General features: G+C 31.5%; 1 protein-coding gene across 1 annotated transcript; it reads left to right on the forward strand.

Moving 5' to 3' along the window:
- The first annotated feature begins 939 nt into the window (after positions 1-939).
- LOC25502470 (auxin-responsive protein SAUR71) lies at positions 940-1,531 on the forward strand. The gene has a single exon (XM_013590004.2). The coding sequence runs from the start codon at positions 1,023-1,025 to the stop codon at positions 1,374-1,376; it is 354 nt and encodes a 117-aa protein (XP_013445458.1). The 5' UTR covers positions 940-1,022; the 3' UTR covers positions 1,377-1,531.
- Positions 1,532-14,499: the final 12,968 nt, after the last annotated feature.

Here is a 14,499-nt window from a genome sequence, read left to right on the forward strand (position 1 = left end):
CTTTCTTTTCTCTCGCTGTTTTCTACTTTTGTTTGTGATTATAACTTCCATACACTTTATTTTTTGGTTGCTTCATTATCACTTGCTCCACACATCAAGTTTATTATTGGTGTGATTTTTCATCGAATTCACAACATAAGCTATTTACTTTGACCAGCACATACTCAAATAAACCACTATACTATAATAAGAGGGACAAATATTTGAGTTCTTTATGTTTAAAAATGTCAATAATATTAAACAATATTTCCTTTAATATTTATCTATTTGTGTTGTCAAAAGTCCTAAAACGTAAATTATATCAACAATTAACCAAAATAACATCTAGTTTACATTAGAAAAAATATCAAATATCTTCATAGTTTAATGTTTATATAAATTATAAACTCATTGTTTTTAATGATGATTTATATATATAATACTAATAAAAAATATAACAAATAAATACATTTTAAATTTTTTGACTTAAAAAATTAAATTTAGTCAAAGGATTTTTTTTCTTCTTCTAGATTTTGAGTGTATTTTTAACTTTAAAATAAGATAATCTCAATTAATTAGTCAAATAAAATCTTTTTTAAATTATATAAGAAATCCTTCACGTTCTTTTTTCTTTCTCACATTTTGCTTCCTCGCATGTACCTGGACCTTGAGAACTTTCCTCTCATCATTAATTTTACAACAATCTTCTCTCTCATAACCACAATAACGCCACGTAAGTACCCCAAATTTTTCGACTTTGTGTAACGTGCACAAATAAAATAGTCTTAAGTAAAGGCAATCAATAAGTCTCTTACTTTATTTTATGTAACGCAGAGATTTATTAATTTAAAGGTAAAAACTAATTTGCGCGTGGTACAAGATTTATATCACTTTTGCACCGCCCGACTCTCTATATAAATCCCCCACACCCCTCATCCTACCCACCACCACCATCATGTTTTAAAAAACCTTGCACACAACACTATTCTCTTCTCTTACAATTCAATCATCTTCTTTTTCTTCCAACTCTGGCTGACAAAGCTATGAAGGACTTAATCCGCAAACTCTCAGCCAAATTGCGGAGAAACCACACTATCCTAAGATCCGACTCAACCCTGCAGGACAGACTATTACAAAAGAATGACGTCCCAGAGGGTCATGTGCCGGTGTATGTAGGAGAGGAGATGAAGCTGTTTGTGATCAACGCGGAGCTGCTGAACCATCCAGTTTTCGTCAACCTCTTAAACCGGGCTGCTCAAGAGTATGGTTATCAACACGAAGGAGTGCTTCGAATCCCCTGCAAGGTCGCCGTGTTTGAACGAGTTCTTGAAGTGCTTCGACGCAATGGTGACTCGAGTGTACTTCATGACATTCTCAGTTCCGATGAGTTGTTTTAGGAGAAAGTCGGAAATTAGGGAATGAATGACTGAAAAGCTAGTAATATCAGTTTGTAATTTCTGGCTTTTTTGTCTTTGGGTAATTGTAAAGACAATTTTAAGTGTTACTTTTTAGTTTGTGGATAATTTTCATGCATCATCGGTGTTAAGCAAGTTTAGACTCTATCACATCACAATTCATTTTTTGCGTGACTTTAAAATGATTGTGATAAAAATAAAAAATAATTCTAATGATAAAACATTAACATTAAAACTCTACAATAACATTGTATAGTATATTAAGGCAAAATTGTTCTCACTGTCCCTTAATTTGATTTAAGATAACGATTTGATTTGATTGTGTATTTTATCTTAATGTTGACTTGGTCATTCATCCATGTTTATATATGAATTTTTAAGCTTAGAATCTATGATTTTATTCTTTTAAAAAAAATTCTATGGTTTTGTTGTGAGGCATAACATATATTTAAGATTCCGAGTTCACGACGAAAGAAAACTATAGAGTTGAAGTTTGAAATTCATACCCAAACAAGGGTAAAAGACCAAAACATCAAAAGAAAAGAAAAAAGAAAAATAATTGACTAAATCTTTGCAAAAAAATTAAGTTAAAGGGTCACATGAGTAATTTTGCTAAATATTACTTACAATTCTTTTAATTTTTACATCTCAACAACACACTTGATGATTTTAGACATTTTTAAAAGAATATTATAATTAAAAAGCAGAATGATAACTATGCTTGATTAATCTTATTAGTTATTTTTTTTACAATGAGAAGATTTGAACACATGAGCTTAAAAAACTAAGTTCTTACCACAAAGATATCACCTTAAACGTAATAAATATATGGTTTTTTGACAAAGAGTAATAATATTATAATTTTTCAGTAAAAGTGTAATACTTCCTCGGTCTTTTTTATAAGAAATAAATGAGACAAAAAAATTGATGTATTTAGTCTACATTATGAACCAAATACATCAATTTTGGTTGACCAATTTGTTTCTTATAAAAAGCACCGGAATTATTAATTATTAATATTTCACTTTTTTAACATTATTAATACTTTATTATAATCATAAATGTAAGTCAAATATATTAATTCAAGGGTTCGTTTCTTTTGGAAAAAAAAAAAGAGTACTTGTTTTTAGCCAAAAAAGAATATGCACTTCATAGATTTTTTATTTTTTTTGAAGGATGTACTTCATAGAATTGTATACGAAAAACTTGCAGGTTACTAGACAACATTTTATTATATAAAATATTTGGAGAACAGTTGATAGTTTAAATAAAATAATATAAAATGTATTGTAATATTTTTATGATTTATAAATGTAAATATTAATAGAGGAAATAGGAATAAATAAATAAATATATATATATATATATATATATAGTAGAAAATGATTAAAAAATGTATTTTGGTATTTTCAAAAAACAAAGGAACAATTTTGTGTACATGAACATTGAATAATATACTATAGAGAATAGTTTACCATTCATCACCAAAATTAACCCTCGTTGACAACAATGAAGTCTGGTCAAAAAACAAATCAACGAAGTCACAGTTTTAGATAAAAAAAAAGAATAAAATGTTAATTTTGAGGGATTATATATTGTATTTATCGTCATTATGGTATTATTTAAACACAATTTCGATAAATTGAAGATGTCATTTCTTAGAATGGTCAATTAAACAATTTTTGATCAATTTCTAGTACGACTATTGGTAAAACATAAGAATTAACTTGAGACATAAAAATGAAATTTGATCCAATATTATTGACATTTTAAAAACACAAAAGATTAACATGACACGTAAAAATGGTGAATAATATGTTTAAAACTCTAAATTATATTAAAGGGCTTGAACTTTCTTTTATTTTTAAAACTTTTATCGTACAATTTCTTTTGAAACTAGCAAAGAAGTTACTAGCACTTTTATTTCATTTTAATTAATTAAAAAATTCAGGGGGAAAAGTTTAAGCAAAATGTCTTAAAATAAGATAAAAAATAACTCACACCTTGCACATTTCTCAGTTTTGTTTTTATTCAAAAGACAAATCAATGTTCAAAATTTGAAGAAGGAAGTGCTTAGTATTTGACAGTATTTTGGATATAATTAACTCAATTGGATAAAATAAATGAAAATAAAAATATTAAATTTGTATTTTAGTTTTTTGACTAAATTCGATTTGTATTTTTTTTTGACTAAATTCAATTTGTATTTTGAATGTTCGGAAAAGATGTATGCTTATACGTGTAGAGATAGACACAAAATAGATAATAGATCTTACCACTAAGTAAGTCTCACCATCATTAATTATTTTATATTTCTTTTCAAACTTTCTTTGTATCTTTATCTCTTTAAATAAAAGAAATGGAGTCTATCATAAATGGAGAATCCTAACTCGGTTTAGACGATGGAATACTTTTTTTTTAAGAAACTAAATTAGACCACCCAAATTGATATCAGGGAGAATTGAACATGAGACCACTAAGTGAGTTTCACCATCATTAGACAATGGAATACTATTTGTTTTGGGGAGTGAAGATCATCTTCATTTATGTTTCTTTCCATTTCTTCCATTTGAAGAGATGAAGACACAAATTTTTTTGAAAAAATAATAGGCTTAATAGCAGTTTTAGCCTCCTAATAGTGTTTTGGTCCCCTAAGAAAAAACACTACAAAACCGCCCCCTAAGTTTTGCACCTGTGGCATTTTTGGCCTCCAAGATCAATTTTGACTTGGTCTACGCTGACGTGACACCCTAAGTGAGGTGTCACGTATTATTTTTTATATTTTTCTTGCCTTGAGGGTCAAAACTGCTACAGTTGCAAAACTTAGGAGGCAGTTTTGTAGTTTTTTTTTTTTTGCCAAAATAATAGAATAATTAATGATGGTGGGACTCACTTAATAGTAGAACCCACTATATATTTTTTATATCCATCTCTCTCAACAAATCACGCTCATGAAATATCAAAACTTATTTTTCTACCATTATCTCCTCATATATTTGTCATGTATGATCTATACATCATAGCCTATTTGGGGAAGATCAATGATTCTAATCCATGCATATTTGTCTGTCTTCTTTTGATTGTTGGGATTAATTATGTTTTCCTTTTAGATAGATGTAGAATACCATACTTGAGAATCCAAGCTCCTACATACCATATTTTTCCTAGATCATCAATAAATATAAAACTGAATTCAAAGAAATCATTTCCCACTGATATCATCTTCCACAAGAAATCAATTCATGATTGGAACCTTTATACACAAATCCTAAATAAATCTTCACAATCTTATTTGCATAGTTTCCATTGTCAATGTCTAATATCAAAAAATACTTTCCATAAGGTGTTGTCTACAATCTAACCCTTTTATGATGAGAATAAATTTCATTAATTTTAGGTAAACTAAATAACTTGTGAAAAATAAGAAGATCTGGTTTTATTGAATCCATTCTTCATATATTTCATTTCCATCACTTCATGGATGTTGTTGCATACTTCTGGTTTTATTCAATAAGACTTTGCAATGATTACTTCTTCCCCCCACCATATAACCTTACGGCATGTTCTTCCTCACCTACACAGAATATTGAATCAAGAAATTATTCCTCCATGTGTGAAAGCAAGAATTGGGTCATTCTAAAATGTCATTGTGAAAGGATTGCACTGATTAGAGTTGCTGAAAGGTTGCACTAATGCTAATTTTAGAAGAGAAATCATCTCTTGCCCAATATTTATGTGTCACTCCATGCATCACTTCTTACATAGTTGGTATAAGACTTTGAGCAACAAAATTACAAGAGAAAATATTAAAAAGGTGATATTTATTAATAACAGTAACGAAAAACAATGTTTTGTCTTGACACAATGTTTTGCCATAATCGATGGCGGAGTCAGAATTATTATAGCCTGGGCAAAAAAAAAATTGCAACACATTTTTTTCTCTACAATTTTTGACATGTAGGCCTCTTTCACTCATTGAGTTTGGGATAAATTGCATTTGAAGCAAATAATCAACATTCAAAAGATTTACATAAGAAATTGCAAGCAATAATAAAAAAATCTAAAGAAATTGTCCAATTTATCGGGGTTTCTATAAGAAATTCAAAGGAATTTACACAAGAAATTATAAAAGCTTTAGGACAGAGCCCGGACGAGTGCCCGGGGTCGCCAGGCCTAGAAACCGCCCATGGCCATAATGCTTATGGTACTTTAACGTACTTTAATTCATAATAGATCAATGCTTACACTATGCATACAGTTTGAGCCAATGCTTACATAATAGATTAATGCTTACACTTTGACAAATTAACTCATGACAGAAAAACTAAGCAAACATGATAGGAACTAACAAGAAAAATACCCTCGAAATTTGTCACTTATTGTCAATTAGCCCGTGCAAAATACCTCTTAAAATTATGTAATTAATGTCAGTTACCCCGTGCAACACATACAATTACAAACCAGTTCACAACATTCATACACACATACCGTAATAACATATTCAGTTAGCAGAGCAATTTAGCATGAAAATTTGTTGTTCTCTCAAATCCATTTGAGCGTCTAATATTGTGTTATAGCATCCGAAATTGGTATTTACCATCCATGAAGTGATGGATATGAAAAATATGATGAATGAATTCATCTTCTATTCAAGAACCACCTCACATTGCATCTTAAGAGATCACAAAAAAAAAAAAAAAACATTGTTTGGAGCTCAAGGACCTTCCGCTTGTCAGGAATATTCAGAATAATGGTAAGAGTTTAGGCTACTTCTTACTTGCTTAAAATGTTAAGCAGACAAATAAGCACTTTTCCAACCCTAATCCCAAATTTCTCTCCCAAATCATCACATAAATGACAATTACAACATTTAATTATGTGCATATCTCTCAAGGAATGCTTGCATAGAAAAATCAATTTTGTAGTGCTGAAGGTGGCTTTAACTACGATCTCATTTAACTATGATCTCATTTAAAATAATATTATAATTCATAATAATGGTTAAATGGTTGGACGAGATAATCTTATCCATCATCGATGACATCCTCCTACTCTCCAGAACTTTATCCAGCAACTTATACAAGGACCTAGTCAGAGAGATGAACTAATAATACATGAGATTCTAAGGAAAATAGACCTTTGATATAAGAGTAATGAAATATGATGAAAAGTTATGTGGTAGGTTGTCGTTGGAGTGGAACTACTAAAACATCTCTCATCAATCAAACATCCCCCAAAAGAGATACCATAATGTTTTAAGGAAAGAGAAGTTGATCTCATCATAACTCGGAATCTTATTATCATCTCTAGATACCGCGACTACGTTGATTTTAGAAGAAATGGACGAATCTGATAAGAAAATTTTATCCTTTGAGGAAATATTCATGAAGTCAAAGTCATCAAATGTTGGCATGTCAAGAGTGGACTTGGAGAAATGATTCGAGAATGGCTCGAACTTCTATGACATCTATAGGTGCCTAGTATTACCATCTCCTTCCTTCAACCACTGAACTCTCGACCTTTGGAAAATCCAAGCGTCCTTACTCTTCATCAACTCCCACAGATCTTAGAAGGAAACAACTTTGCCTATTTCTCAGAAGAAGGATAAGACCCCAAACTTTTCAATCTTCTTTATCCTCACAAACTAATCATCATCCTCGCATTATGTAACATCCTAATTTTTAATTTATTATTATTTTAATTGTTTATTATTCATTTGTTTATTTGATGTATTTTAGTATTTTAGAAGTGGAGGGTAATTTAGTGAAGTTAGTAGAAATTTTGAAGAATTGAGAGAATAAAAGTTAATAGTAAAAAGGGTGGGTTTAAGTGAAGTAAATGTGTAGTGTTATTTTTATGAGGAAGATTAGTGACTAAGCCCAATAGAAGTTAAGTGAACCAAACCCAATTCATGCGGATATAAAAGAATGGTAGTCTTCACAATTTAGGGTTAAAAAATCATTTGCTAAATTTTGAGATAGAGGCAAGGAGAGAGAAGAGAAAGGGATCTAAGGAGAAAGAAGAGGAAAGCTTGAAGAACCAAAAGGAAGAGGGAGGTTAAAGCTTGTAGGAGGCTAGCTTATTGGATTAAGAGGTAAGGGGGGAGATTATTTTCACCATATGGGATTTATGAGCAATTGTGTGTGTAACACCCCGTTTTCCCAACTTAAAAATTTCATAAATATTTATCAGAGTAAACAACATATAACGGAATGCTACACTTCTAAAACATGATAAATGAGATAATTAACTACTCATCGTTCCAAAAATCCTCAACATATTATTTCAAACTTTGCAGCGGATTAAATTTCATTAACATAGATAAGTCTTTGGCACGCAGGCCTTATTAAAACATAAACAATACGTAAAGGAATAGTAAATAGCCACAAAAGATCTCATCCCGTTACGTATCAGAGCATCCTAAGACTCAGTGAGGAATAAGTCACTCACGACAGCAACAGCAACCACCTACTAACGATCACCTGCAAGTTACTCATAGGAAGAGCAACATTTCCAAGCAGAAGGGGTGAGATTTCACAAAACAATAATATTAAGCATATAATTCAACAATTATATTTAATCGACATAAAATCATCTTAACATTCATTATAGATAATAATATATCATTTAACAATTACAACTTCACAATTTATCAACATAAACATCTTGACTTGACAATGCGACTCTAACTCGACTATGCAACTTAGACCTTTTATATGCATGTGGTACCAATACGGGGCATCAAGCCCCAATCGCTATTTGAGTATTATTATACTTCCAGGGCATCAAGCCACAATCGCTAATTTGAGCTAATGCTCCAACGTGGTGAGTACAAAGCTCCAGGGCATCAAGCCCCCAACAACGAATGCTAATGCATGGACTCGACCTCTTAAAACATCTTAATTCGACAACCTCTTATATTAATTCAATAATTTGGAACATCATCATCTTCAACAACTTAGACCGACTCATGCAGCTTAGTTAAATAACAAACAGCAACATAGGCAGTATGCAAACCATCATGATATAATAATATTGAATGTAAATCAACAACTCAATTATCAAACTTAAGTCATGTAATGTATATACAATTATATAACATTATAAGCAACATTAATTCATAGGCATCAGTCTTACTGGAACATTAACAGCAAGGTAAACAACTTAGTTTCTAACCTCTAAGATCAACTCACATTAACTCGAACAACAAAGATCGCATTCAACCTAAAAAGGCATTCTGTAACACAAACGCTCGCGAGGCAAGAGCCTCTACTCGCCATGGCAAGTTTGGTCAGATTCTCTAAATTTTCATTCTAAGTCTTTCTAGGTTCAATCTCATTCTACATTCTTTCCTAATCATTATTAGACATGTTCAGGCACTCAAAAGCATCTAAGGTTCAACTTAAAAGTCAAAATTACAAAATCTTGCATGCTCTCTGGTCTAGCTCGCTAGGCGAGTTCAAGTGTTCGCTGTGGCGAGCTGCAACGTGCAAGGCGGGGAAAGGTTACTCGCGTGGCGAGCGATGAAGTTCATCACTCGCCGTGGCGAGGATCATAGCTCGGGAGGCGAGCGATGAATGTCGCTATGGGTAGAATGCAGTTTTCACCTAAAATCATCAACTCTCATGGTTTTAAGCCTAATCTCGATTCCAGAATTCATCATAATCATTATCTAAGGTCTAAGGACAGTTTCTACATCTTTTTAACAAGTTTTCACCGTTTAATCATCAATTCTCTCAATTTGACCTAATTTCTGATTCTTCTTAAACTCATCCTAATTCATGTTAAATGTAACCGTTGATTCACAAACTTAAAAGAATTGCAAAGTTAGTCTCACACTTACCTTAGAATATGAAAATCGCAGCCTCTATGTGCTTCTCCCTTCTCTTGGCTTTTCCTCCCTTTTTCTCCAAAATTGGTCGTACGTTACGTTTTTCTAAACTAGGTCTTTCCTACTTATAACTCCACCATCTATTTTATCTTATTTCTCTTTCTCCCCCTAAACTTTTTAAAATCTCATAACAACCCCTAAACTCAATATTATTTTATTTTCTAATCTTATTCTATTAAATTATATAATAAGCCACCTAATAAATCATATAATCATATAAATATATTCTAAACTCTCTTAATAAATTCTAGACTCAATTAAATAATTAAATAAACCAAAACAAGCGTTACAGTGTGGTTGTGGGTTGTATGTTTTCTCTACTTTCATGAATCTTTTGATGGAATAATGATGAATTTGTGTTCTAATATGTTATTATATTATGGGTATTTGAATGTTTGTGAATTTATGAAGTTATGATGATAAATCAATGAATTTGAATATGTTGTTGTTGTGTTTTGAGTTCTATGTTTGACTTAGTGAAATTCATGAAAAATGATGCTTAATTGTTGTGTTATTGTTATTATGAATTGAATTGATGAATGTTGTTGTTGTTGATCTTTGAAGAAGAGTTGTTGTTGATTTCTGAAGAAAAGTTGTTGTTGTTGTTGTTGCTGCTACTATGTTGAGTGTGAATTATCGTGATGAAAATGAGTTTTGAAATGATGAGATTTGAAAGATTAAAGTTCATGTTAATTAGTGGTAAAATGAGTAGAATTAAGTTGGTTATGATGGAATTAATGTATCATTGATTAGAGTTGAGATCTTCTCCATTTAAACTCTTTTCCATTTCTTCCATTTGGAGAGATAAAGACACACAAAAATCTTGAAAATAAGTAATGATGGTGGGACCTATTTAATAATAGTATTCACCACCTATTTTTTTGTGTCTATCTCTTTCCTAATGGCAATCTCCATTTATTTTTATAAATGAAAAAGATCTCAACTCAATTGATTAGATGACATTAGTATGATGATTTGGGTGTGGTTGGGGTTGGTTTAGAAACCTTAGAAGAGCTTAAAATGGTGAACTCCGTGCTCAGCTCTCAGACTTTTCTCCAAACTTGGGAAAATCGTCTTTTTTCACTATTTTTCGCTCTGAACTGAAAGTTGAAGATATGGATGTTAGCTTTCATTTGCCATTGGTTGGACTTCATTTAGATTTATAGAACTTGAGTTATGATCAAAATACTACATGGAGTTCATGTTACATTTTTCATGAAACTTTAGCATAACATTTTCAGTGGACTGTGAAACATCCTTGAATTTAATAATGAGTATTAGAGTGAATAAATGAACATGTATTTATGAAGTTGTGATATTTAATGACGTGTACCTAATTATGTGAAGATAATTTGTAATTTAAAGATATGAATACATGATTTACACATGATGATGAATACTTGATTTTGATGAAATAAGTTATCATAGCATGAATGATTTAACTTAGAATATTTTTGAATAAACATAGTGATTGGAATAATTATTAAAGAACTTGTGATTTAATTCTAAATAGGATTATGTAATGATTATGAACTTATTAGATGATTAATAAGGTATATTTGATGAGATAGAATCATGTGATTATACAATGTTGAATTTTCTTATGAGATCATGTGAACACATGTTGATATGATTAAATGTTGAATATAAATGAGATGTTTATTTATATTGATGATATGAATGAAGATGTTTATATTACGATGAATGAATAAAGATGATGATTATATGTTTTGACATGATGATGTGAACTATATAATAATATGAAATTAATGAAGTATGTTTGTTGATGTATAACGATGTGTTGAGAAATTATGATAAGTGATGTGAATATGCGATAATGTGAATACTTGTTGATATCCATGATGAAATGTGTAACAGTCCGATTTTTAGCTAGATTTATTTTAATTATTTATTATGTGATTATTTGTGTTTGTGTGTGATTATTCATCATTGGGTGCATTTTCATGGATTTCCGTATTAGAAGGATATTTTGGTCATTTAGCGAGTAAGGGTAAAATAGTAATTTTGGTGAGAATTATTTTTAGTGTTTAGTGAGAACCATTATTTTACTAAGTCACTAGTGTACTAATTAGTTTTTACCGTTTAATGACCGTTGGTTATATTTTACTGTTGTTAGTAATTTACCGTTGAGTGTATAGAAACTTTTTAGAGTTATGTTAGAATAGGTTAAGCCCACTAGGGTCTAGAATTGAGCCCAATTGAGTTGGAGCATATCTAAACCTAAAACTTGGAGAGAAATCCATTCATTCCTTTTCATTTCACAAAGTTAGAGAGAGGTAGAGAGAGAAAGTGGGAGAAAGGAAGAACAAGGGTTAGAGAAAGGGGTAAACTTGAAGATTGAAGAATTAGGAGCTAAAGTGAAGCCTAAGTTTGGATTAATCATTATCTAAGGTAAGGGGGTTAGTCTTCTTCATAATCATGATTGTTTTGTTTGCAATTTTCTTGGTTTGTATGAAATAGTGCTTAATTGAGTAAGTATTTATATGAACCCAATCTTTGAATTTCGTGCTCTTGTTTTGGTGATAATTTTGAGTATGTTAATTGAATGATAAATGAATTGTTGGTGATGAAATAACATGTTCATAATGTATGAAAAGGGGTAGTTGTGAAATTATGCTTAATTGATGTTGTTGTTGGATTGAGGTGAGAATCAAGTTTCAATTGATGTTGTTGTTGCTGAGATATGTTGTTGTTTATGATTTATAACTTGGGTGTGCATATATCATGATTGTTGGTGAGAATTGAGATGTTGTTGGTTGTTTTGCAAAAATGGATCAAATGGTGATTTTGGTTTAAAATGATGTTTGATTTAAGTGGTTTTATGAAATTGAGTGTCTTTTCATGTTGAGAAACGTTTGGATGCACTTTGGGATCGAATTTGGGTAATGGGAAGTCAAAAATTGGGATTTTGGGGTGAAAATGGATTTTTCCCGTAAAACAGAATTTTCTGAAACTGTGCTCACTCGCCAGGCGAGCTGGTGGCGAGCAGCTACTGTGTTAACTCGGCATGGCGAGCAACCTTCCTCGCCAGGCGAGCTGCCCAGTTGCATCATCCCATGTTTTCGCGTTTTGCGTCGTTTTCACTCGTTTCCGTTTTGTTTTGGCTTTCGATTTTAACATGAAAGTTTTAGACAATTGAGTTGGCATTCCATTGGCCTTGGTTTGACTTGAAAATAATGTTTTGTTTTTGAGTTATGAAGAAAATACTCTAAGGAGGTTTTAATAAAACTTTACGAAAATTCCGCACAATTGTTTCTAAGTCAACCCAAACCTTATGGATTGTTTCCAAACTTCAAAGTCTGTTTATTATAAGTTCAATTAAAGGTTTTAGAGTATTTGAGACTTGGTTTGTGAAATTGAGACTTAATTTGGAAAATTACTTAGAATGTCGATTTTTCCGGAATGTGATTTCTCTTAAGAAATGGAATGGGATTAATGTTGCTTAATGATTATTGAATTTCTGGAAATGGATGAGATTGGTTCCTTTGAACTTTAATTGGTTTTACTTTGAAAATGGAGATGTATGGATGAATTATGATATGTTGGATATGATATTAACATGATGTGTTGTATGTTCTCTTACTTGATATATGAGAAATATTGTAATGATGAGATGATATTGGTGAGTCCATATACATTGTTAATATGATATGTATTATTGATTATATATGTGGTGATGAATTATTGGTGTGATTGCATAAATGCAAATAAATATTGGTGATGATTTGGTGAGTTGTTGTGTAGACATATGCATTATTATTGAGTCATATGTTCATGCATACATATTTGGTGATGACGGATATGTTTATATATCCAATTGGTGATGATTTTGGTGATGATGGGCGACGGCCTAAATATTGGTGATGACCAGTACCGCATGCATATAGGTGTTGTGTCTAGGATCATATCATGAGGTGACATGAGTCCTAGTTGTGAAATTACTTGATGTACTTGTGGTTGTAAGTGATTAATGGTGATGTTTGTACTTGATGGATTGTTGTGTCATGTTATGATTAATTATGTGAATTGATAAACTCGTGGAAGTAGTGGAATTGTGAATGCTGATTATTGATGATGATGTGTTCGTTGAATATATGACGGTGAGACTTGAATTGTGTGTTAATGCATGTATGGAATTTATCTATTTTGATTCATTACATGATATTGGATTATGCTATTCCTGCTTATCTGTATTTATTGATTATGTTGATGTAATACTCACCCCCAGTGGTTTTAACCGCCTACTTGCCTGTGGGGGTGAGTAGACGTTGTGCAGGACTAGTAGCTTGGTGAGTTCCTGATGTTGGTGGATAGTGGGAGCTTTCTCCACTATCGGGTCTTAGAGTAGAGTTGGCTCTGATCTGGGGTTTTGTTGTTAGCTCTAGATCTTGTTGGATTATTTTTATATTTTGAGATTTTGTCCATGTGTCGGACTTGGAGATTTATGCTTATGTATTTTGAGATCACATGACATGTATGCTTGATGTATAAGAATTTGTATCCGCTGCGACTGATGAGGTTTTATATACATGCATGTTGACCGTTGATTCGATTTTGATTTCCTTTGATTTGGTGAAAGTAGCGTCTATTTCTTGAATATATGAATTATTCGCATGTTTAATTGCTTTAATAGAAATAGGGTGTTACAAAATGAGTTGATGATATGATGATATAAAGATGTTGACTTAATATGATGATGTGAATTATATGTTGATGTGATTAAACGGTGATGTGGTGATGTGTTATATAATGAAGTGAATTATATAACTATGTGATAAATATAGGACGGTGTTGATGTGATGAATGCATGACGATATGGTTGTGACGATGATATGACGATGTTGTTGGTGTGTAACTGTCGAGTCGTATAAATGTTGTGCATTGTCGAGTCATGGTGAGATATTCATGCATCGTGGGACCACCTAGTAATATATCTCTAACGTCCAAGATGTCGTGGGATCACTCAGTAAAATACCGTTGATATCCAAAATCTGGTATACATGCATATAGAGTCGAGTCAGGTTCATTGCATACGATATGAAAGATGTGCATTGACTATGAGTAACTATGTGGAAGATGTGCATTCATCTTGGTAATTTCGTTGATAATGAAGATTTTTTTGTTTATACTCTTGAGATGATGATTGGAGATTTGTTGATTCTATATAAGTACTTGGATGAGAATTCATATGAA

This window comes from Medicago truncatula, chromosome 8 (assembly GCF_003473485.1).
Source record: "Medicago truncatula cultivar Jemalong A17 chromosome 8, MtrunA17r5.0-ANR, whole genome shotgun sequence".
NCBI classification, from domain to species: Eukaryota; Viridiplantae; Streptophyta; class Magnoliopsida; order Fabales; family Fabaceae; genus Medicago; species Medicago truncatula.

Excerpts from the sequence above, each read along its gene's own strand:
- LOC25502470 (XM_013590004.2), top strand. The coding sequence starts at position 1,023 with ATGAAGGACTTAATCCGCAAACTCTCAGCCAAATTGCGGAGAAACCAC.